General features: G+C 39.8%; 1 protein-coding gene across 1 annotated transcript in view; it reads left to right on the top strand.

The window, feature by feature from the left end:
• The window catches only part of FNDC3B (fibronectin type III domain containing 3B), a 351,337-nt gene that overhangs the window by 69,277 nt on the left and 255,285 nt on the right, over window positions 1–26,775 (top strand). Inside the window, exon 2 of the mRNA XM_074190931.1 lies at window positions 21,414–21,552. Within this exon, the coding sequence (XP_074047032.1) occupies window positions 21,442–21,552 (111 nt within the window). The 5' untranslated portion in view covers window positions 21,414–21,441. The remainder of the gene's footprint in view (window positions 1–21,413; window positions 21,553–26,775) is intronic.

Below are 26,775 nucleotides of genomic sequence, written 5' to 3' on the forward strand. Positions count from 1 at the left end.
AATAATAATAAAAAACAAATAATTGATAAGCATTTAATAAATTTTGGTTGTTGTTCCATAGTTTCATTTGTGTCTGAGTCGGTGTGACTCCATTTTGGGGTTTTCTTGGCAAAATCCTGGAGTTGTTCCCCCTAGGTAATAAATGATTTAATGTTTATTAATAGGGGGTGGGTGTGCAAGTATAAAGAGGAAAAAACTCCTTGATTCATCAGAGTAGATGTAAAAATATAAGCAGTATAAATATAAAATAAATACAAATATCTACAAAGTCATTAAGTAATAAGGAATTTTGGGAAGAATGGACAACTTGCTGCTAGGGGAGTGAGGGAGATTGGATCAGGAAAGACTTCATAGAAAGACTGACCTTGAATTGGGTCTTGAAGAGAAAAGGACTGTATGAAACAGAAATGGGGAGAGTGCGTTCTAGGAGTGCAGAATGGCCGGTTCAAAGATGGAACTTTGTGTGTCAGAAATAGAGAGAAGGCCAGGTTGACCTCTCATTCATGGCCCCGGAGGATGGTTTGCCCCCCCCCCCATTATTGAGAGGACCCTGGTCCTCTAGGAGGCTTGGCCAATGGAGGCCAGGCCTCATTCTCCACAGAGGGTCCCTTGGCAGAGGCAGGCAGGCCGCCAGGCTGCCATGGCAATAAACACAGGCCATCCGGGGAAGGCATGGAAGGCAGATATGTTATCATCTGGGTCTGTGCGGGACTGTGAGGCCAGTGGAGCTGGGGATTCCTGAAATACTCCAGGACTGAAGTCAGCATTCTTTCTTTCATCCCCTCATCTCTTAGTGTGGTCACGAGTTCCCAGCTTGTAATGCATGCTGAATGTCTCTGCCCTTTCTGGTTTCACATGGGCGAGGTAGTCTCTTGGAAAGATTTCATCGTGAACGTTCAGACGCTCACATAGAAGCTCGAGCAAATTGGCTGTCTTTTAACCACGTCAGTAGACTTGATTTTGATGCAACTTATATTGGCCAACAAGCTTCCTTAAGTTATTTTTAAAAATGAAAAATTAAATAAAAATAAATTAAAAAATAAACGTTTTTTAAAGTTATCTTTTACCTAGAGTACCCCTTGCACCCTTTCCATTTCCTCCCTTCCAGAGAACTGTCCTTTGTAGCAGAGAATTAAGAACACAATTCATCAAAATCTATCAACATATTGAAAAAAATATGAACCTCACAAACCATTTGTTAAGAGTACACTGGGGATACAAAGGGCAATGAAATTATTGCTGTCACGTGTGTGCATTCTGCACCCCCACCTCTGGGCAAACATCAGGGGGAGGTATTTTCTCCCTTGTCTTCCTTGGGACCAGTCTGTTCTTTAGAATTCCTCAACCTTCTCTAGTAGCTGGCTGGATATTTTGCCCCCAGCCTTCTGCTGTCAGAAATATGTCACTATGAATCTATTTGTAGACATGATTCTCAGCTTTTGATCCCTTTACCTCCCTGAGGATGTAGGCTTGGTAGCATATTTTTGGGTCAAAAGGATATGAACAATTTTGTAGCTTTTCTTGCAGGATAAATTTAATTTTCTGGTTTATCATTTGCAGGGCATACAAATTATAATCTGAGGAGAATTAATGTTCTTATTTATATTGGAATTTGTACTGGCAATAAATAAATAATTCTTCCTGAGTTTGAGGTGTTATTTTATAGTGTTCATCTTAGATGTACTTCCAGGATGGCTTAATGATGAAAATGAAAATAAGTCCCATTTATATAGTGTTTTAAAGTTTTTAAAAATGTACATTATCATTTTATTTGATCCTTACAATCCTCAAAGAAGGAAATAATCTAGGTATTATTATACTCACTTTTCACAGGTAGAAACGGAGCTTGAAGAGATTAAGTGACTTCAGAGGAGCACAGATTGAGAGCTGGAAACCACTGAGTCCATTTTAGAGATGAGAAAACTGAGGCTGAGAGGCCAATGGATTTGTCCAAGGTCACACAGCTAGGAAGTGTTGGAAGCATTATTATGAATTCATTTCTCAAGTGCTCCCTCCCTCTCTCTCTTTCTCTCACCATCCTTCCTTCCTTCCTTCCTTCCTTCCTTCCTTCCTTCCTTCCTTCCTTCCTTCCTTCCTTCCTTCCTTCCTTCCCAATGGAAACAACTGGCACTTGAAAAATAATACTTTCCCTGGAAAATAAATAATAAAAAAATGTTGGTTTTCACCAAAACATCATTTTGTGTATAGTAAATATCAGATGAATGAGCCATTTGTAAAAATTTAAGATTTTTATTTTTCTGTGCACTGTTTTTTGAATCCAGTTCAGAAATGAATTGTATGTGCCTTAGTGATAGTGCTTTTGTTCCCCAATAAAAGGTTGCTCTAAGAAGTCATTCAGAGATTGGAGTGAATTTTAAGGAAATTTTTTTGCCTTTGTCATCACCCATCAGGTCCTTCCCCTCTGGGCCACTTGGGAAGCCTATGCTTTGGGGCAGTGCAGGGGGATGTCTTGGCCTGCCCAGGCTGGGCCCCTGGCATTTCCAGGGCCCAGACAACCGCTCCGGGGCAAAAGTCCTGCTGGGAGGCTACCCAAGGCTCTTCTTCCAGTGAGGGCTTCCTGTGTGAACATCCATTGTAGAACCCTTAGACTGAATGGGACATCTGTCTGAAGGGGTTTCCCACCATAATACAATGTTCTACTCACTGTAAATACAGTTCCAGCTTGGGGTCAGATTCACAGTAAATGGTTGAATCTTCTTTGAAAAGAAAGATTTCATTTATTTTTCAGTGGCCTGTGGGAAAACGAATGACGCCTCTCATACGGAAAAGGGAAGCCTCCATATTTTCTAATACCAAACCACACTGGATGTGGTCTATTTAGTTTTTTGTGGTCTAGGTGCCTCAAGATAACGTACTTCAATGATTTGTGAATTATTCCATGGAAACGAGCATCGTAGGAGTTAATGCATGAGAAATATGGTTCACCTCACAGACAGTATGAATATTGGCCATTACTACTGTTTTTTCCATTAAAGAGAAATGTAGATGATGAGAGATCACCAAGTAATTTCAGTATATAAAAACCTTTTTCCTAATAATTTTTGTGAAAAATCAAGTGCATTTCCTCTCTAGGGTAGGCTGGGCTGTTTGAGCTTGCGGACTCCATCTCAGGGTAATGTTTCTAGATGTACAAAATAAATAAAGTGCAGAAAACAAATTCATCCTTATGTAAGAAACCAACTGTATTTAAATATAGATAGCAGAATAGTTTTTTTTTTTAAATGCATGGATCTGAGATTAAGATCCTCAGTTCTAGAATAACCTTTGCTCCAAGTTACAGTTTATAAATTTAGCTCTCTAAAGCCTCTGTTTAAGGAACATAATTCTATGGCAACCCATGAATGATAATCAAAATTGTTAAAATTAAGTTGGGCTTGATAAAGGGCTATGCGGTTGGTTTTTTCCACAGGGTGGGGAAAAACTAGCTTCCTTTATAAAAGGGATTTTTTTTCTTTAAAGTCATGGAGGTAGGGAGGATGGAATTTAAATAAAAATAATAATATTTTATCTCATAGAAAGGGAACCTGAGTTTTTCCTTTTTTTTACAAGTTAATTGAAGAATGGATTTCTGGCCACATTTTTTTTTTTTGTTGGGGGGAGGGCAATTACCTATAAGGACTGATAGTTTTTTTTTCCTTATTAAATGTTAGGGTGGCCAGATGACACAGTGTATTGAGAATTGTGCTTGTCCTCAGGAAGATCTGAGTTTAAATCTGGCCTTAGGAGGCAGCTAGGTGACACAGTGACTAGAGTCCTATAGTCTGGAGGACCTGAGTTCAAATGTGGCCTCAGACACTTAATAATTGCCTTAACTGTGTGACCTTGGGCAAGTCACTCTTAACCCATTACCTTAAATAAATAAAAATTTTTTAAAAATTTGGCCTTAGATACTCACTAGCTGTGTGACCCTGGGCAAGTCATTTAACTCTGTCTCATTTCTTCCTCTGTCAAATGAGCTTGAGAAGAAAATGGTAAACCCTTCCGGTAATGCTTGTCAAGAAAACCCCAAATGGGATCACTCAGACATAGATGTGTTTGAAGAATGACACTGAAACTGGGAAACAGTAGGCAAAATAAGTCATCAACACCTTGACTCTGAAATGATGCTGTTTTGATGGTACTTCTTATTGCCAGCTGCTAGAAGTATTGAGGACTTTGTTTCTTGGAGGGAGAGTTTCCTGTAATTTTGCTTAAATATGTGCTTTGGTAATATGAATAATTAATTTTTTCATTTCATTTTTTCCCAATTAAAGATAATTTTCAAAATTCATTTTTTTTGGTAAGATTTTGAGTTCCGTTTTTTTCCTACCTCCCTGCCTTCTCTCCCTCCTCCCTTTCATAGAAGTAAGCTGATATGGGGGAAGCTAGGTGGCACAGTAGATAGAGCACTGGCCCTGGAGTCAGTAGTACCTGAGTTCAAATCCAGCCTCAGACACTTAATAATTACCTAGCTGTGTGGCCTTGGGCAAGCCACTTAACCTCATTGCCTTGAAAAAAACTAAAAAAAGAAGTAAGCTGATATGGGTTTTAAATATACATATGCACAATCATATCAAGCACATTTCCATATTAGTCATGTTGTAAAAGAAGAATCAGGTCAACAGGGGAAAAAACTAACAGAAAATATATAACAAATTTTAAAAAGTAGAAATACTATTCTTTGTTCTGTATTTCAACTGGACATGGAGAGCATCTTCCAACCTAAATCTTTTAGAATTGTTTTACATCATTGTATTAATGAGGAGAACAAAGTCTACTCTAATTGATCATTGCACAGTTTTGCTATAAAAGTTTGCAATGTTCTCCTAGGTCAGCTCACTTCAATCAGCATCAGCTCAGGGAAATCATTCCAGATTTTTCTGAAATCATGATGTCTTAATAGAACAACAGTATTCCAGTACATTCTAATATAAATAGTCTTTAAAATAAGGCATCATCTTATAACTGTAAGGGAGTTTAGAGGTTGTGTCATCCAGCCACAATTATAATTTATAATTTTTCCCCCACTTCTAATCCATGTGAAAGAGATACAGAAGCATTCCCTTTTCTTTTTGAAGTGGAAATCTTTAAAAACAGCATGTTTGGAAAGTTCTGTTTCCTACTTCACTGATAACATAATACAGTTTCTCTGTCTCTTGGTTTCTGTTTCAGTCTGTTTTTGTCTTTCACGTGTAGGCTCTCTCTCTCTCTCTCTCTCTCTCTCACACACACACACACACACACACACACACACACACACACACACACGATAAAGTATGCAGCCGTTAGCTTGGGGGGTATGTGAGGTCAAATACTCATTGCTTTGGAATGTCCTCTTGTCAGACTAGCATCCTTACGAACGAACACACAAGCAAAGCTTCTCCTTGGGAAATTTTCCTGTAGATGAGCCTAGAAAGAGTTTGAATCTATTTTGTTGTGATGCGATAAAAGTTTTCCTCTCTAGCTATTCCAGATGATTGTCTTTGTGTAGCCTCTTAAATCGAGGCTTCTCCCCTTTCATAGGTCCTGGCAGTTAGTCTGGTGAAGGCTGTGGGGACCCTTTCTTGGAAATGTGTTTTTAAGTACAAAAAATAGAATGAAAAAGATTACAAAGGAAACCAATTACATTGAAATAAGGTTATCAAAATATATATATTTATAAAAAGTTCAGAGACCCCCCAAGTGAAGAACCCTTGCCTTTTATAAAACATGAAGTAGATATGTCACCTCTTCCCTATTAGTTAACATTTGCAGAATAGCTCTTTTTGAATGCTTTTGAGTGGATCCTAGTTGGGAGTCTGTGGTGTCACATTTTCATCACTTTGTCAGTCTAAAGCAAAGCTATGTAAATATTAGCTATGGTATTTTTCTCTTTTGAGTTCTAAAACCTTAGGGAAATATTGCCTCTTGTTGAGAACGGTGTCAAATTGCCTTCAGAATGGCAGAGTTTGTAATGACATAAGGTTGCTCCTCAAGGTTCCTTGCTGGGGTTGACTCTCTTTCTTGCCCTGGTTGGTCACTGCAGACTTCTAAGGGAAGTCCACAGATCCGAATGCCATTTTATAGTTTTCCTTCTTCCCTGGCTTTCCAAAGGATAAAGTGGTCAACTTCCTGATCTCGAGCCTCTTCATGCAGCTTTGCTTTATAATTGGATTTTCCAGAGCTTTCCTTCCTCCTTGCCTAGTGGTTTGAGAACTTGGGTTCTCATTAGTGGAGGACTTTGTGGCAGTAGACAGACCCTGGGCTTCCATTGGTACAGGGATGACTCTGATGCAGTCTAGGAGCCAGCTTACTGGGGGGAGTCAAGACAAGGTCAGAGGTGTGATTGGATCCACAGCCTTGTGTGTGTGGGGGGAATTTTGAATGAAATATGGGCTCTGTTGGAGGGTTAAATTCTTGAGGGAACTAAAGAGAGGATGTTGTTGGTGGATTAAACTCCATTCTGTGCAGCAATCAGTGTCTAAAAACTAAGAAATAGGGAAAAAAGGAAAGTCGGAATAAAAATGGCTGTAAGGTACTTCCACATCTCTTTGAACATTCCTAGTTAATCTCCTGTATTTGGAAGCTGACCCAGAGGGCCTGGAGGGGAGGAGGTTTTTCAGTTGACTGTGCTTGCACTCCACTGATCAGTGCGTGCACACACACACACACACACACACACACACACAGACATATATACAGACACACACATATACACCTCACACAGACATAAGGCACACAGACACACATAGCACTCTCAGATACATAGACAGACACATACAGACACAGTCACAGAGACACCTATACACCTCACACAAACACAGAGATACACAAACACACACATAGACAGATACATACACACACCACATACACATATACACACACACCACACACACCTCTACATACCTCACATAGACACACACACAGATAAACAGACACAGACAGATACACAGACACACATACTTACACACATCACACAAACACAGATACACAGACAGACAGACAGACAGACACACACACACACACACACACACACACACACACACACACACACCACACCAGACATTCCAGACTATTTGTGCCTTCACCAACCAGCTGTGCGCATACCTCCTGGTACTGGTCATGTCTCAAGAGGCTTTTCTGCATGAACAATCACCACTCCTCCTTCGCTCCTCTGCGTAGCCAGCCGAGGCGGGCGTCCCTGGCGCTTAGCCAGGGAGGACTGAGCTGGGACGTTCAGCCTGGCAGAGACCTGTTGAGTTGGGCCTCTGCCTCAGGGTTAGGTCCCTGTGGGTAGGGATGTCCAGGGACCACTGGTCAGTGGGGAGAACTGCAGCTGGGCTGGCTTTGTTTTCCTTAGTAACCCCAAGCACTTTCCAAATCTCTAATCCCCCATCATAAAGCTGAACCTCCCCCCCCCCATTTCTGGAAGAGTTTGCTCATTTCCCTTTGAGAAGAAACAGAGGAGAGAGAGAGAGACAGACAGAGACACGAGAGACAGAGAGACAGAGACAGAAAGGGAAAGAGAGAAATGGGGGGGGTGGGGAGAGTTTCTTCAAAAATTTTTTGATTATGAACTTTTGTAATTATTCCAGCCGTTAGTCTCAAACATGAGGAATAATATAACAACAACAAAAAAAGCCTGAAAAATCTTAACTACTTACATTTTGATGATGGTACACTGGTTTCATGGCCAGGATGTGCATTCCCATCCTAGTTCTGATAACTCTTATGTAGCCTTGCTGGTCTCGGTTTTCTAAAACATCTGAATAAGGGAATGCCAAGCTCCCTGGCTTCTCCTTTCATGCCCCTCCTAGGTTTAGATCTCTGATCTTACTGGGTCTGTGCCCCCCTCTGATATCTTTTGCATTAGGGATCTTATCAATTTTATTATCACTCTTATTTACTCATTGGCACCATAACAATTCTGCTTGCTTGATAAGTCTTTGCTTCACTATTTTTTGTATCCAATATTATTCCTATGGTGAAATTTATCCATTCTTTGACAGCATGCTAACCCTTACCCTCAAATATTGATTAGAGAGGGCCTTTGGGTGTTTTGCAGTGATAATTGAGTTTTCAATCAATAATTATGTTCAACTAGGCCTACTTGGGTTTTAAAGAGCTCCCTCAGATAATGGTCTCAGAAGTGAAATTCTGCCTCAAAAGGTATAATCACTTTTGTACTTGGTAGTCTCTTTGGTGGACCCCATTGTCACCCAGTGACTGTATCAATTGACAACTCCCTCCAAGAAAGTAATGATGCCCACAGCCACCACCATTGCATTTTTCATCATTAACTCTTGTTTCTGACTTACTGTAATGTATCACCTCACAAGTTGACTCAAATTGTATTTCTAACTTGAGTCAATTGTTAAAGTTATGAATAATGATTTAATTTTTCCTTTTTCTCGACATTGTTCACATCCTTTTACTGTTTCTTATTTGGGGAAGTAGGACATTAAGACAGATTTAGGAATGGAGGGTTTTTCATCTCAGATAAAAACCAAAGATAGTTTGTCCAATATGTTTTTTGTTTTTTATTTAAATATACTGATTTTTGTTGCATGCAATATTGTTGTAATCACATTTCCTTTCTTCCAGCAATTTCTTTTGTTTGTTTATCTTCAGCTGTAGCTGGAAACTTTTCATTACAATTAAGATAAATATAATGTTTGATTTTTTTTAAAATGAAAAGTTAGATCACCTGTCTGAATGGAATTTATTCTAATACACGATGAGATGTGGGTCTAGTTTATTTTTTAAAAAATTAAATTATTTAATTTTCCCAGTAACTCTTATGAAATAAAGATGCTTCTTCATTTTTTTAATGTCTTGATGTTTATTGAACCCTAATCTCTTGTGGACATTTGATTCTATTTCAGGATTCTCAATTATTTTTCCATTGAGCTATTTTTTTCTCTCTTTTATTTTTAACCCAGAACTAGCTGGTTTTGATAATTACCACTTCAGCGAATTTGAAATCTGATGGATCAGGATTCTTTTCTATGTGTTTTTTTTCCTCCCTTTCATTCTTGTTTTTCATAAATTTTTTATTATTATTATAAATAATTCTATAAAGTAGTTCTTGATATTTTGATTTGCCATTCCAATAATTCCATGACTTGATTTGAAGGTATCAGCACTTTTACTCTGTTGACCCCATGTACTCATAGACTGGGAATATCCATTTCATTGTTAAATGTACTGTTTTTTCCATCAAAGTTATATTAATTACCTTTTATATGTGTGCCTTGATCTGTGCCCAAGTATTTGATATTTTTAACCATTATTATATATTGTATGTATTCTAATAAATTTTCCTCAGTTTTACTAATGATGCTTAAAATGAAAATAATTATCGAAGTTTATTTTATATCTTGCTGTTGACCAGTTGCTGTTTATTGTTTCATCACTTCCAACTCTTTGTGACTGTCAGCTGTACCGTTCATGGGTTTTCTTGGCAAAGATACTGTAGTGGTTTACCATTTCCTTCTCCAGTTTTTTTTTACAAATGAGGAAACTGAGGTAAGCAGCTAAATGCCTTGCTTGGGTCACACAGCTAGTTAGTATCTGAGACCATATTCAAACCCAGGTCTTCCTGGCACACTATACATTGAACAATAGCACTCACCTTCCTGGCTTGTTCTGAAGCTAAAGAGAGGCAAAGTTACCACGTGCTTTGTAGATTTTGTAGACTTTCTCTATTTAAATGCTAGATGTCCTTGTCTTTGTTGTGGTTGATATACTATTATCATGTAGAAAGTCATACCATCTGCAAGACTCCCTTTTTCATTTCCAGTGCTCATTTCTATAAACTGTGTCAAACAGGTGAGATAACAGTGACAGATACCCCTCTCCCTCTTTGGTTTTAGTGGGAACACTTCTAGTCCTTTTCCATTGTGTATCAGTTCAATAGAGACTATATCATACTTTAGAAAATTACAGACCTGAGGTTCCCTTGCTTAGATATTCTGGCATAGACCCAGATCACTACCATATTTCTATAATTTAAGAGATAGTCTTTGGGAGGTGCTGCTGATTAAAAAAAATAAAATCCGTCTTCCTTTGGCCATCTAGATGATGAACATCCACAAATTGAACTAGGCAGCACCTTGGGAAAACCAGTGGATGGTTCATCACCAAACTATTGTTTGAAAATTTTTAGCTTGGTAGTGTTTGTGCTCTGAGGGTATAGGGCATGAAAACACAAGGTGGTTCCTGCCATCTTGAGCCATTGGAGTAAGACTTTTAGTCTAATCTTATTAAGGAAAAGTCCTTGTATTCATGGAGTTTTAGTGTGTCTTATTGAAAATCATAAGTGATGTTATTTTTTTATTATCTAAGACACCACTGTTTTTCTTTTTGCAGCTCTTGCAGAAGTGATATAAGTTGTTTGACCATGCATCTGATAATCTTCCCTCCTTGACTTAATCGTATATCTATTGGGTGATACATTTTTCCCATTTAAAAGAATCATGTAATTTGTAATTCATAATATTTATAATTTTCCTAATACAGAAACTTCCTATGCCTTGTATAAATCCTCCTAATTTGTAAATTAAACAAACATTTTAACTCTTTATTGTTGGATTTGTATTTCTGTAGTTCATTGGAGTCAGAAGTCTTTAATTGATACTGGCCCTTTATAAAGTCTGAAGGAAGAATTCTTTTTCTTTGGGAAAAGACCCTTGTTTTCTGCAGTGGTAGGCCTTCAAGCTGCCATGTTTGTCCACGTGTGGATTTTTTCCCCCAACAGATGACATATTTTGGATAATTGCTGTCACATCATTGGCAGTAAGTTTCTGGTGTTGACATAAGTGGCTTTTGTAACAGAAGATGCCAAGTCGTTTGAGACTGTCGATTTTCACCAGTCTCCTTGCAAACCACAAAGCCCCAAATTCTTAGTAGACAAGAGAAATTTATTAAAGGGTAAGCAAAATCGGCCTGCAGCACACCATGTTGTTTGGATTATGTTAAATTAATTGGCCAATATAGATTTTATTGGAAGAGAACACAGGCTTCTTAGGATATGTGTGTGTGTGTGTGTATGTATATATGCATTTGGGTGAGTCGTAATGACACAGAGTTAGTGATGTCGATCTCCATGGGTTGACTATTAAGTTATTTATCTAATTGCCACCGACCCACATAAGTTATGACCTTGTTTGTTTGTTTTGTGCACTATTAGGACCAGGCATGGCAATTTGTGAAGGAAACCTCCAACCCAGGCCCTTGGAGTCGACCAGCCCCCATATCCCAACTACTTGCCAAAGATTTTCTTGCGACATTCCATAATTAAGCCTACCCAGAACCCTCCTAGGGGTGTCAGCAAAAAGAGCTTGGCACAGCTCCTGTAGTTAAGTGCTGACTTGGGATTTTACCCATTGGGTCATGTTGTTTGTTGTAATCAGTCCACTGGGTTATGGTGGCCACGCTTTGTTCTTTGGGGGGGGCTCTTCTGGGTTGTGTCTCCTTGCCCATACGGACTTAATTTTCATACTGTATCGCCTGCTTCACATCTTGAATTAATATAAGTAAGGAAATTTGGGGTCATTGACTTACAGGGGGAGTACTTGGGGACATTTTATTACTAATTTGAATTGCTGCCTTCAATAGCCTCACCCTGGGGTCAAGACTTTTCCATCAGAAAAGCCTGCTTTTGTGGTAGTGCTGGAGCCTTTGAAAAGGACTCTGGGAATCTCTGGAGATTCCTAGTATAGTGTTTTTTTAATTTACTCTGCATCTTGAAAGGAATGGAAAGTTGTTTCTTTGGAGGGTGCAGGGGGAGAGCTACCAAATACTAGGAGAGAAAACTGATTCAGGAGCAAGAACCAGATTCAAATGCTGACTGTGTGATTTTGGCCCAGTCCCTTGATCTCTGCTTCTGTTTAAGGGGAGTGGGAAGGTGGGAGGGGTGGGTCGCCCCAAGCCTCAGGGGAACAATTCCCATTAGGGGCTCCTCTCTAGGCTCACACAGACCTAGATTCATCCTGAGAGATTTGACCGCAGGAATGTGTGATGAGTGAGAGATTCCCTCCACCCCCAGCCAGTCTCTGGTTCTTCTCACTGGGACCCCCACGTGGGAGGAACAAAGTAGAGGGAACACTCTCTTCCCCTGCAAAGGGGCGTATGGGTGATTGACTATCCAGGGCCAACCAAGGCTCTTAAATTTTCTTCCAGATTTTTCTAAATGCTTTGGCCAGCATCTAGTTAGACTTAAGCATCTTCCAGAAGGATGGGGCTTCTCCTTTGGGTGCCAGGGAAATGCCCTCACACCCCCCCCATCCTCATCATCCCTTCCTGGGTGTGTTCAGGGCTAACTCTTTCTATCAGGTAGGAAGGGGAGGGGGGATGCTCATCACAAGGGCTTGTATGGCATCCTCTCCCCGTCAATCAATAGAATAGGGCACGTGAGGCATGAAGCTGATGTGACTTAGAGTTAGGATGTGTGGTTTGGGAAATGTGGTGAGCATTCATGGTTGCGATGGAAGCAAGATCAAGACTGAAATGTGGGGTGTGGGAGGGATTTGGAGTCAAACCCCTTAGGCCAATGAGGGAAAGCTAGAGGTAAAGATGTTTTTCCTTTTATACCTAGAGGTGGCTTGGTGTAAGGGTTGGCACAGACTTAGATTCAAATCCTGCCTCAGATCCTACTTGGTGTGACCTTCGGCAGCTCACTGAATCTCAGTTTCCTGCCTAAGGTGTGAAATGGAGATTGTGATAGTACCAACTTCCCCAGGTTGATGCTAGGATTAAATGAGTTGATAGTTGTGAAATGCTTTGTGAACTTCGAAACTTCCCAATGTGAGGAAAATCCTTATAGAAAGTGTAGAAGGATTTGATAGGGTCTCTTACTACTAGTATTATTATTATTATGTCAACGTGCCATCTAGTGTTTCTTAATTTACTCTGTATCTTGAAAGGTTGGGGAGTTGTTTCTGTGGATGGGTATGTATAGAGAGAGTGCTACCAAATACCAGGAGACAAAATGAATGCATCAGAAAGAGGTGGAGGACCTGATTTCAAATGCCGACTGTGTGACTTTGGCGAAGTCCCATAATCTCTCTGCTCTGGTTTACTCATCTGTTGTAAGAGGGTAAAAAAATCTCCCGTTTCTCTCCTGTTAATTGATGTTTTGATATGCCTTTGTGTATATATTTTTTCAAGACAGGACCTATGAATGCGCTGATTTGTAGAATTTCCTGAAGAAGTTTGGCCAATTGATGCTGATAGGGCAGCATTTTGCAGCCTGTTGTCTTAGAGGGGTGTTGAGGGTAGAAAGAGAAGTGAAGGAATTTATTTTTATTTTTATTTATTCATTTACTTGTTCCATTATTCATTCATTCATTTATTTATAGTTTATTTATCCAAGGCAGGACTTGAATCCAAGTCATGAATTTTATTATAATTTTTAGGGTACACAGGTTGGCTAGACAGAGGCTACAGAATGTCGTCTTGTTAGAGTAATGTTTGTGTGGGAGAAAAGTTTTTTAAAATTTGACAGAGGTGTTGATTTAAGAAAATAGTAAAATTTATGCTCAGCAACTAACGGAAGTGCCTTTGGGGCCTTGGGCCTGGGTACTTCACTTTTCTGGGCCTCGGTTTTCATGGCTTCTGAGTCCATTCAGCTTTAAATCTATGAGTCTGTGATGAAATATTTCCTATTGCCGGGACTGTGCTGCTAGTAGCGGGAGATACAGAAGCAAGATTGAAAATGGTCTCTGCCCCAAGAACACATTTATTGAGAGGAAACATTATATGTTCAAATACAGCTAAAAACAAAAGGAGTATACAAAGTATTTTAAATAGAGAAAGAGCCCCAACAGGTGACCTTGGGTCATCAGAGGTGCTTAAGAAAGTCAGGGCTCCCACCTGGGGAAGGTGAGGAGGGGATATGTTCCGGACGTGAGAGATCATCTGGCAAAGTTATAGAGGCAAGAGATAAAACATCATGAACTGGGGAGTCACTGGCAGGCTAATTTCACTGGAAAGGAGATTAAGGAAAGGGAAGTAAGAGTGGAAGCCATATTATTCAGGACTTTCAATGTTCATTCCCAGGATGTTGTATTTTGTCCCAGAAGCAAAAGGAGGTCACTGAAGATTTTTTGGGAAGTGGAGTAAAATTAGGGGTTTGGACAAGATGACCTCTAAATGTTGTTTAATTCTAAATTTTGATCCTGGGATAGATTTTCATTGTTCAATTTTCTTTAAAAAAAAAAAAAAGAACATCGGGGCAGCTAGGTGGCACAGTGGATAGAGCACCGGCTCTGGAGTCAGGAGTCCCTGAGTTCAAACCTGGCCTCAGATGTTTAATGATTACCTAACTGTGTGGCCTTGGGCATGCCACTTAACCCCATTGCCTTGCAAACCCCCTCCCAAAAAAAAAGAACATCAGAGAAAAAGGGGCATCATCTGAGAATGAAGCATTTGGTCAGTTTTGTTAGTCAACCTGGGGTAAGAGTTCAGCTGACTAATGTATAAAACAACTTTTTGGAGCCACATGAGAATTTGGGCTTCATTTTGCATTTGTTCTGCTTTTATTTTTCCCTATGCATGCTGTTTCCCTTCAGTAGATTCTAAGGGTAAGAGATGCTGTTCTACTTTTTGTAGCTGTATTTTCATTACCCAGCATAGTTATTGAGTATTATTAGAAATATACATTTCTGTAAGATTTTAGGGCCTTTTTTCATACAATAGTAAAATCGTGACTGTATTTCCAACTTTCTTTGGTATTACCTACACTTATCACATCAAAACCTGCAACATTGACATGTGTACAGTAAGTATAAGTGATGCCAGCTTAGGCGGATTTGGTGCAGAAAAGCAAATGACCCATCAGATTGCCTTCTTGACCTTCCTTCCTTTATAGTTGTCATTTATTTTTGCAAAGCAGTGGGGTGAAGTAACTTGCCCAAGATCACAGAGCTAGGTAATTATTAAGTATCTGAGGTCAGATTTGAGCTCAGGTCCTCCTGACTCCAAGCCTGGTGCTCTATCCACTGCGCCACCTAGCTGCCCTGTTTGTTGGGTTTTTATTGCCTACCACACATCTTTTCCCCGTCCTATCTCCCCCCGCCCAATATTTTGGTACTGTGTTCATAGGGGACCCTTGCACAACTCATTGTACAACTCATTCTAACAGGGGAGATGATATGGTTTCCTGAAGTTCAAAGTAGCAAATAGAAGGGAGAAGAGTTGGAGTGTAGTTCTGCTTAAAGTATAGCTCCCTCACAGTAGAAAGAGTGAGGGTGGAATTAAAAGAACTCTTAGAAGGAGACAGAAGGACAGAGGTGGCACCATGGGGGCTATTGAGGGCAAGTGCCACTGGTTCAGGAAGATTGGCCATCACTAGGTCGATGACTGCAAACACTGTTGTGATACTGGCTGGGGAAACTCTAATTTAGAAAGAAAATCACAAATTCACAGATCTGATGGAGTAGAAGGGAAGCCCCTGGGGATCTTTTGAACCGGGCAGTGCCCCTGTCCTCTAATCTAGGCCTATAGCTTTATAAAAGATAGCATTGGTTCAGCTTTCAGATTCTGATTGAAGTTGACCTGGTTGGATCTGATTTTTTTCTGTCGCGTCTGGCCAGACAGGGGCCTCCTAAAGAGGGAAGGTTTGGTACCTCTTCACCAGCCCTGGCGGGCATCCTTCTTGTCCTTTTTGTGTGAGTCACTGTTGCTTCTACAGCACCATGTTGTTGTCTGGCTTCCCAGAGCAATAGGTGACTTCTGTTTGCCAGGAGACCAGGGATAAAGACTCTGTTTGTCTGCATGTCTCTGACTAGAAGGAACTCTGCCTCATGGGAGAGGTAGGTGCCAGTGATGAGTTCTGCCTACAGATTGGACCCATTTGCCTCATTTCTAAATGCGAAACTGGGAGATGTGCTATATATGTTGGACTTCTTGTCATTTCACCCAGGGAAGAAGTAAACAGAGTTTATGCCCAAAGAACTCTTGGACCCGGAGCTCATCATTTTTGTGATGGGGTCATGGATGACTTCGTTAGCCTATCTGATTGAAGCCAAATGGAATCAACCAAGACGATTACTTTGACCTAGAAAATACCCTTTGGATTAAAATGAATGTATAGTTCTTTGTTGGAAAAGGGATTTAAACAGATTCCTCCCTCCTTCCTTCCCTCCCTCCCTCCTTCCTTCTTTCCTTCCATCCTTCCCCTTTTCTCTGATTGCTCCTTTCTGTTTCTAGCCTTGTTTCTCTCTGCATTGACCTTACAGAGGTTGTCTGACATTTCTCTGTGTAGTTACAGGGTCACTTCCTTGCCTGAAGATGTCCACCCAACATTCCCCATACGTCCGCTTGCTTTCTGGACAGGCGAAATCATCAGCTGCATCTGTTAGGGACACAGAAACTCCATTCAGACCCTATGGGCAGAGGACACAGCCTCGTTTGTTTGCATTTGTTTCTGTTTTTCCATAGAGACTGAGTCTGGTCTACCTCTTATGAACTCTTAGAAACAGGGCTTGGAATTTCAGGTAGTAGTTGGCCAAGGCAAGAAGAAGGCAAAAAAAAAAATGTCATTCATTCATTCTTTCAGTAAGTATCTAATAAGTGCCTCCCATGTTACAGACACTGCCCTAGACATGAGGTATAAGGACTGCCGAACTAGTTTATGCTCAAGGACCTCACATTGTTCTAGTCTGAATGAAAACTATACAAGTTAATCCTTTTGATAGAATTTTCTTTCTTTCTCTTTTCTCTCTGTCTCTGTCTCTGTCTCTGTCTCTGTCTCTCTCTCTCTTTTTCTCTCTTTCATTTTTGCAAGGCTATAGGATTAAGTGACTTGCCCAAGGCCACACAGCTAGTCAATTATTAAGTGTCTGAGGCTGGATTTGAACTCAGGTCCTCCTGACTCCAGGACTGGTGCTCTATCTACTGCGCCACCTAGCCGCCCCCATTTTTGATAGAATTTTGAAGGAGTTTAATGTAGAATTTTTTTCTTAGTTGTCTATGGTACTAGCAAACATATATACGTGATTAACTGTTAATTCATCTAGTCACTAAAGAAAATACATTTTTTTGTCTTCCATGTCAAGAAGTAGGTATAGAAAGTTACCTGTAAAAATAGGTGGCATTTTTAGATCACAAGATTGACTTTGGTTCAACTCAATTCATTTAATTCAGATTTGTTTTTACCTACTATGTACAGAGTGAGTGGTGGGTGGTGGGAATGCAAAAATACAAGCCAATCAGACCTTGTCCTTAAGTAGCTTGCATTCTGCTTAGAGAAAACACAGATAAGTAACTTGAAAAAAATACATACCAGATAGGATTTTTTTTATTTGTTTGGTTTTTTTGGGTCGTAAAAGATTAGATTATTAGAAATGACATTTCCTGTAAAAACCTGCAAGTTCTCTAGGAGCTCCTCAGGATTAAGGATTTAAAATTGGTAGAAAACTGAAGTCTAGTCCTTTCATTTCTCAAGTAAGGAGAGAATAAGTTGCCCCCCCCCAAACTCAGGATTCAAAGGCACCGCCCTGCAAATGCAATTTTCTTTTTACATTGCTCCCTACTTCTTAGTTCCAAAAGTGGATACCTGTTTCCTGAAGGGAGGGAAGATGACGGATGTTGGACAGAACTTTGGTCCTGGATGTTGTGTGGAGTGTGACTTGGAGATTTGATGTTAGCACTTTACCAACTCTAGGATTTCCCACTGTTTCCCAAACCTAGCTTCAATCCTCCCATCTCACCCCTTGATGTTTCTTCCATATTCAGACCCCCTTTTTGCTACACTTAGAATGCCCAGAACTGAACTCCCCTCCTTTTCTTTGGGGAGTCATGATTTCTAATCTAGCCGGACAATGATACAATGATAATATATACACACACACACACACACACACACACACACACAAACACACAAACACACACACACACACACACATATATGGGAAATGGGATTTTGTGCTGGGTGATGGTGACTGTGATGATGTGATTGTTTATTAAGGATACTGTGTTGGATCACCATGCCAGCTGATGCTTATGATAGGATCAGGAATACACAGATATGGTACTCTAAAATTTATAAAATTTATGGTCTCTAGCTTAAGGATTCTTTACATTTGAAGCCTTAGGTTCCATGAAATGCATTATGACCTTAGGTATCAATTCTGGGTGTTCGGAATTTTTGAGAAAATATAGTTTAAAATGAACACTTATTCTAATACACATACAGGCTCATCATTTTGGAGAAAGAAAAGCATAGTGGGTTTCATGTTAGAGGATCTACATTTATATTCTGGCTTTGTTTTGGTGTTAGAGGATCTACACTTATAATCTGGCTTTACTAATTTATTGCCTCTTTAAACCCATATAAGACACTTAATTTCTATGGATCTCAGTTTCCTCACCTGTAAAATGAGGGGGTTGGACTAGGGCTCTTATTCTACCATCTAAGACTGTGAAATGAAAATAGTCTTCATTCTTTCTTAGAATGAACAAAGTAGGATGTAAAAATTATCAAAATTTAATCAAGCTAAGTAAATAATTACTCCTTATCTCTAAAAGGAGGGGTTTGGAGCTTGTGACTGTGTCCTGGAGTGGACTGGATCCTAAGGATACAGACAGAAAACCTGAAACCACTCCATATCTCACTTCCATTCTAAAGGGGGGTGAGGAGGGAACCTCAAGAACAGAAGTCAGAGGAGTGACTTTCATAGCTTTCTTTTTGATCCTTCTTCCATTTGTGACAGTTGTATTATCAGAGATGGGAATATTCTGTCTCCATCTGCTATGCTGGTCAAAGAAGCGACTGGCATTGGGTTTTGCACTTTGATTTACTTAGGAATGGAGTAATTGTCTCATAAAACAGCAGGCCAGTCCTGTTAATGTTGGATTATTAGACTTTATTAGTAGAAAAACGTGCTTTCCCCTAGTTGGGATAAGACTTTATCCAATGGTGCTTAAAATAATTAACTTCTAAAAATGAGGCTGTAATGAGTAGCCAGTAGTTTCTCCCCACCCGCCTCCAAGGCCACCCCACTCTCCCTGCTCTGTTCCCTCTCTTCCTCTTCCCCCTTTCCTCCCCTTCTCTTCTTTCTCCTCTTTTCCCCTTCTCCCCGCTCTGCTCCTCCTCCCCCTCTGCTCTTCTGTTATTTCCCTCCATCTTTTCCCCTTTGATTCTCAATCTCCAGTCCTGGTTTTGACTCGTCCATCTTGTTATTCTAGATTTCAAACCTGGGAAGAAATTTTAGGTCTCTGTATTTTCTGTTCAGTAAGAAGACTCATCCATATGAATAAGCCACATTTGTTTCCTTCACATCTGGATCTAAAGAAGGGTCTGTTGACTTAGTCTTTATTTGTAGATATGACTTGTTCATAGAATAGAAGTCAACACATCTTTCATTCATGAGAGTTCTTGGTGGGGAGGTGACCCTGGCTTTGTAAAGATTTGCTAGTTCCTGGCCAGTTAAAAAGGATTTCCATGTGGACCTGACTGAAGATTATTGGAGCATCCTAGCTCAGTTCTGAGAGGGCTCTTTATCAAGAGGGTTGACCATCTCATGAGGATCATTATGACCTTTGAATCCATAGGGAGAGTTCTCATGGTACAACAGTCTATGATAAATGGGTGGATGGGGGGGGTGAATATAAGGAGGAGGAGATGCTTTCAAGGAGCTTTCAGTGAATTTCTCAACCAACATTTCTTGAGTTGTCTCCACTGTATGGTCTTATGCTTGACTCTGGGGATACCTATGATTGACAACTAGGAATTCCCCAAGACTTTGATTATTTTGACCTTCTCTTTGTACACATCTCATGGGCTGTCAGTGGTTACTTATCATCTCTATGCAGATGGACATGAATGCATACATGTCCATATGTACACATTTATGTATACATGCATGTATGTGTCTGATCCATCTCCCTCGTGATTGTCTTTTGGTCATTTTAGACTAGATACTTCCAAGATAAATCAAATACAGCATGTCCAAATGGAGCTGTGGTTTTTTGCCTTTCTTTGTAACCCTGGTGCTTTTACACATAATAGGCTCTTTATCTGTGCTAGTTGGCTGACTGTTCTATACTTAATCTTCTGATCCTCCCTGCATTTATTGAAGGTCCCCGCCCCCATCCCTCCACTCTGCCAGGTTCATCACCTTGGAGCTTTTTTACTTGTTCTTAGAACTGAAGTCTGTTCTTCATACCCAACCCTCCATCTCCCACCTCTATATCTTTGCCTTGCCTGTCCCTCATGTCTGGAATGCTCTTCCTCCTCACTTCTGCTTCAGAGAATCTTTAGTTAGTAAGTAAGTAAGGACCTGAAAGGGAATGGAAGATGGACATGATTAATTCACACGGACAGTCCTCACTCGTCTTCCAGAAGCACCACCTTCTACATGAAGGCTTTCCCACTCTTAGTGTCTTCCCTCTCAAAGCTTCCTTGTATTTTATTGCTGTTTATTTATTTTGTTTATATTTATGCTTTCTCCCCCTTTGGATTATAAATAAATGGCATACAATTAAGCATGGGCTCATTCCTTATATTTGTATTTCCAGCACCAAGGCTTTGATGTACACTTGTTGGCTGGTAATCAACTCTGTTTTCCAATTGTTTATGGCTTTTGGAGGGAAGGTTAATAACTATAATAGTGAGGAGAGAGATATGGACAAAAAGGAGAGGTCTAGTTGAATTTTTGCTCCTTGGGCACTGAAACTTTTTTTTTAATCTCCTGAACTTAGCACCATTTTGCATGCATGCAGGTGGTGCATAATGAATGTCTGACTTGAAGTTAATTACTGTGAGAAAATCAAAGAGGAAGAGATCATGTTCACAAGGGTCCGGGAAAGGCCCATGAGTCAGCTAGATAATAGACCAAAGGGAAATACGGGAAGTGGGGCTGAAATGAAGGGGTAGATTTAAAAAAAAGGGGGTGAGCAAAGATTTATGACAAGGGTAGAAGTCATTCCACAAGGCTAAATATGATTAGAGATCTTGGGGCGCAGAAAGTAATGATGATGAGGGCAACATCACTAAGGAAGCTTTTTTTCTACCATGTCTTAGAAGGTGTCTGTGAACATCATGTTGATTTTAGTCATTGTTCATTTGTGGGACTTTCCATTTTGTTTTGTCTTTCACTTTGGGACAATCTGCCTAAAATGATAGTTGTTTTAGCTTGTCAAACGTCTGCTATCTGTTTTGTTGGTCACCTAGGGTTGTTTTAACACGTTAGCTAGCGTCCAAGAGTCTTGGATAAGATTGCGGGCCTCCCAAGGCCAGCTTGCCTTGCCCAGCTCCCCTGGATTCTTCCATCCAAGCAAGAGAATCCTTAGAGGGACCAGTTTTGAGTTCAGACCTGATCCTTTTTTTTGAAGCAAGTGAGGACAGTCGGCTGTAATTTTGGGGAGAAATTTCTTTCTCATATCTCTCCTCTGATTATTAATGATGATTTTTTCCCCCTCTCTTGCAGGAAGCCAGTTGAGTAAAACTCTCCATGAATGTACGTCACCATGATGATGACCGACCAAATCCCTCTGGAGCTGCCGCCATTGCTGAGTGGAGAGGTAGCCATGATGCCTCATCTAGTGAATGGAGACGGAGCGCAGCAGGTGAGTGAGACGGGGATGGGGAGAATTTGTTCGACTTGATAATGAAAAGAGCCGGGCAGTGCCAATCTGTGTCGTTAGGGGGTGGCTGGTTGTAGCTTTCAACTTCGGTTATTTTTCATGCAAGAGTTTTCAGAGCAGAGTCAACAAATGGCCTTTTATTTTAATATAACAAGGCTTAGTCTATTTTACGCAGGTTGAATCTTAACTGTTCTGTTCGATTTTCCTGAAGCATCAAGAGATTTCTGAGTTCATTTCTAAGATGATTTTTAAAGAGAGTTCTTTTTTTTTTTTAAATGTGCTGAATAAAATCAGTGTTTAGATGTAAAATTTATCATCTGTTAGTGGTTAGCACATTGGCGCTAATGAGACCGAGGTTTTAATTCTGGCCGGGGCCAGTTAACTGTTCTTTGTTTCAGGACCACATGGTTGATCCCTACCCTCTCATCATCCATCTGTTCCTGATCTGCTTGGTCTCTCTTAGTGGTCATTGCCATGGTCACTCTCATTGGTCTTTGCAATGACCTTTCTTATCACTGAAGCTTTTGACATATACCACAGACCTAGCCCTTTAGAGATGGAAGGATTGAGTGAAATCTCATTTTACAGATGAGAAAACTGAGGAGCAGAGAACTAAAACATTTGTCCAAATAAATTAAAAAGAAAAAGCAAAGGCTATTATTGTAATTCTATTTTAAGCAAACTTGTCAATGGGAAAGCTGTCATTTATAAAATAAATGACATGATGATTTATCAAGGGCAAAAGAAATCTTTATAAGAAGCTCTAACCCCCCCCCACCCCGGACTACTTTATAGATCTTTTTATTGCATTTTAGGTCAGCCAATTTAAAAATAACATTTATATGTAGCTTGTCTCTTTCTGTCACCTCTATAAAGTTTGGCTGTAGGAAGGATGAAGCCATTTGCAATGGTTCACATGGTCATAAGGCTACCCAAACCTCTCATCCATCCCACTGGCAGAAATGGATACAAAAGGAAAATTTCAATAGGCATGAAAATGGGAATTGGTGCAGCCAAAGTGATTTGGACCTATTCCCTAAAAGTTACTGAGAGGCAAATGCCCTTTGACCCAGACCTGTGTTCATCAGAGATCAAAGAAAGAAGAAAAATAGTTCATATGCAAAAACTATTTATAGTAGCTGTTTTTGCTTTGGGGAATAGCAGGACAAATTATGGTATTTGAATATGATGAAATATTACTGTGTCATAAGAAATGAAATTCAGTAAAGATTTGGAGGAATCTGGGAAGAATGGTATGAACTGATGGTATAAATTCATATTACATATAACATTATAAAAACAAACAATTTTGGAAGATTAGGAAAACTCAGATCAACACACTGATCCTTCATGATTCCAAAAGACCCATAATAAAGAATACTGCCCACTTCCAGAGAGAGGTACAATGAGACACACGCTTTTGAATCTAGCCATTATGGGAATTTGTTTTGCTTGACTCTGCATAATTCTTACAAAGAGTTTTTTCTTTCTCTTTATTTTTGTGGCAGGAGAGGGGGCATGGGAGAGAAAAAAAATTAATGCTTGTTAATTGAAAAAAAAAACCAGTTTTTTAAAAACTGATACGGGGGCAGCTAGGTGATACAGTGATAGAGCACTGGCCCTGCAATCAGAAGGACCTGAGTTCAAATCCAACCTCAGAAACTTAATAATTACCTAGTTGTGTGACCTTGGGCAAGTCATTTGACCCCATTGCCTTGCAAAAACCAAAAAAAAAAAAAAGCTGATACCATATGGGACATTGCCTACATTGTCATTCTTTTTATTATATTGAATTGCTTTTGCTGATTTTTTTCCTCTTCCTCTTTTTTGTTTTTAATTTTTGTTTTTGCAAGGCAATGGAGTTAAGTGACTTGCCCAAGGTCATACAGCTAAGCAAGTATTAAGTGTCTGAGACCAGATTTGATCTCAGGTCCTCCTGACTCCAGAGCCGGTGCTCTATCCACTGTGCCACTTAGCTGCCCTCCTCCTTTTTAAAAACATTATTTTGTTACAAGGGCTATTTTTCTTTTTGAGAAAGAGGAAAGAGTATATAGAAAAAATTTGATGATATAAAAACAAAATATATCAATGCAAATTTATTTAATGAAAAAATTCTATACAGTTTCCTTCTATTTTCAAAGAGGAAAAACTTAAAAAAAATGTACATTCCAATGTTTTGGGTGATCACCCATATGTTCTACAAAAAAGCCCAGCTATTTATTTTATATAATAAATGATAGAAAAAAGAAAAGCCTAGACTTGAGAAACCAGCTTCACCAAAGGAGAATCAGTCTCTAAATGATGAAAAAAAAGATTTATAGCAAAATGAATGATGAGTCACCTGGTACCCAGGCAGAGCCCATCTCAGATCTTGGCAAGGCCATGGTTGTATTTTTCTGTTTTTGGTGCTAATTTGACCCAGTACTTTGGAGAATTTACTGTCAGTACTACCTGCCTGCTGAAAGGGAGAAAAGAAGGAAGCCATAAAAACCAAGGGCAGAAGGGAGGAATATGGGCAGGGACTCTTCTGTGATGACCCAAAGAAACATGCCCAACTGAGAAGGAAGGGCAAGAATGGCTCATTTTCCTCAGTCATGAAGGGCTGGGCAGTGAGAGAGCAAATTCTGCTGACTCCCACAAGCAATGATAGAGAACTGACCAGGATAGAGCCTGGGAATCCAAGAATAAGTAGTGAAACAAGCCCTAACTTCGAGGTCTGAGATGTGATTTAGTAATATTATTTGACCGAATTTCCACCTGAATTTTCTCGCAATTATTCCCAGCTTCAGAGTTCAAAAAAAAAAAAAAAAGATGTAGAAACACCTTTAAGATTTTCTTGATCTTGGGGATCAAAGAAATGTTTATTTTGTAAGGGATGGACTACTCTAAGCACATGTCTGTGTTCATCATATTCACCCCATTATACAAATAATACCTGAAGATTGAACATTATTGAAGGTAAGGGACCATGTCTATTTTTGAACTTTGCCACCTCACTGCCTAGGATAGTGATTTGCCCATAGTAGGCACCTTACCAATGTGTGCTGAATTCTGTTATATACAATACATAATGCCATAAGCTGCTAAAAAATCTCTACATCTCTTTCCCCTTCTTGTAATTCCAGAGGGCTTTTTTTAGATGAAAGTATAAGTCAGATTGAAGTGCATCCATTGAATGTATCTGAAGAGCATGAGTTTTGAATTCCTTTTCCATTAATCAGAAAATATAAATGTATAGTGATGGCAGAGACCAGTAACTTTTGGGAATAGCTTCAAATGGTTTTTCCCAATGACTTTACCAATTCCCACCTTCACCCCCATTCATCATTTTCCTTTTGTGTTCAACTTTGTCCCTTCGATGGGTTTGAGGTCTGGTTAGATTGGCAGCTTCAGCCCCCCCCCCCCACTTCCATGTGAATCATTGCAAATGGCATCATCCTTCCTACAGCCAAACTTTGTAGAGTAGACAAATGTAGACAAACTGCCTAGAAATGTTATTTTTTAAAAATTCAATAAAGGAGCTTGTTATATAAAATGGCCCTTCTTGTAAAGACTTCTTCAGATTTGGTTGTCACTTCATTTATTTTTATTTTTTTTTTAGTTTTTGCAAGGCAAATGGGCTTAAGTGGCTTGCCCAAGGCCACACAGCTAGGCAATTATTAAGTGTCTGAGGGCGGATTTGAACACAGGTTCTCCTGTCTTCAGGGCTAGTGCTCTATTCACTGCACCACCTAGCCACCCCTACTTTGTTTATTTTTTAGATGACAGTTTTCCCAATGCCAAATTTGCTTAAAATGGAGATGCAGTAATAGTTTTTTAAACTTATTTGGACAAATTTTTATTCCTCTGAACCCCAGTTTTCTCATCTATAAAATGAGATTTCCCTCAGTGACCTTGGAGATTGCTCCCATCTGTGTTCCAGCAATGATTCAAATCTCCCCATATTTCTTTGTATTCTTCATATATTACATTTTGCCACACTGATGTATTGAAAAACTTCCCAATGAATGGGGCACTGCTCCATTCTGATAAATACATTTTAATGATTTGGGGAATCTCATACCAGCCAGGACAGTCAATTCCATTTCTATGAATCCCACGTTTCTTCTTAGGAAGCTTTTCCTAAGTATGTTTGGTATTATTTTCCTGTTATTTTTTGTTAACAGAGAGCAGAATAGGAAACTCGGATATCTTTTCTTTTTCTCTCTCCAATTTCTTCCACTTATTGAGCTGTAAAATGGAACGGTAATCAAGACCATGGACAGAATTGTTAAATGCACTGAGATTTGTTTGTCTTACCCCCCCCCCCCCATTACTTCAATAACTCACTGGAAGGTGTGTTGGATTTGGGGTCGAGGACCTGGCTTCAGACCCTTACCAAAACTTATTGGCTCCTTAAATTCCTTAAATTTGGGCACCTGACTTCAGTGCCTCAACATCCCTTATCTGGCCATGGTGTTCTCAACAATGAAGAGAGGCAGGTTGCAGTAGACTGCCTTGCAGGTTCTTTTTAGCTCTTAAATAACAATAGATAACATTTTTATAGCCTTTATTACATGCTAGGCTCTTTATGAATATCTTTCTCATTTGATCCTTAGAGCACTCCTGATTGCTATTATTATTCCCATTTTACAGATGAGGCAACTGAGGCAAAAATATTCTATGGCTTTACTGAATTTTCCCAATAAGTTTTAAATCTGGCATCCTATGAAGACCAAGGGTCCTGTGCCAACCCTCATAATCTGGCCCCACCTTCACTAAAGAGCATGCATGTTCTTCCCAGGAAGATGTGTTTTCTAGCTTATTTCTTCCCCATGTCAGAATATTACCAGTCTTTCCTCTTCCCATATGACTCTCTTGTGTATATGCCAAGGTGCCCTGTCTCTACATAAGCTTATGGCCACCAACTTGGCTTTAAAGTCAGTCGAGTCCACAGAGAAGGAAGCACAAGCCCATAGGGATGAATCCATTTATCCAGTGCCCCTCGGCCATTTGCCTCTTGAGCCAAGTCCAGTCTGCCTCCAAGGCCAGGCTTCTCCATCATTGGCTCTGGGAACTGTTTCCACCAATATTGGTCCCTTTGAAGAGTTTTTTAAATGGGTTATTTGGTGCCATGATATCCTAATCTAGATCCGTGACTTTATTGGTGGGGACTGCTGGCTTTGGACACTGCCAATGGGGGAGAATGGTTGGGGGGTTAGGCAG

Source organism: Macrotis lagotis, chromosome 6 (genome assembly GCF_037893015.1).
Source record: "Macrotis lagotis isolate mMagLag1 chromosome 6, bilby.v1.9.chrom.fasta, whole genome shotgun sequence".
Lineage (NCBI taxonomy): Eukaryota > Metazoa > Chordata > Mammalia > Peramelemorphia > Peramelidae > Macrotis > Macrotis lagotis.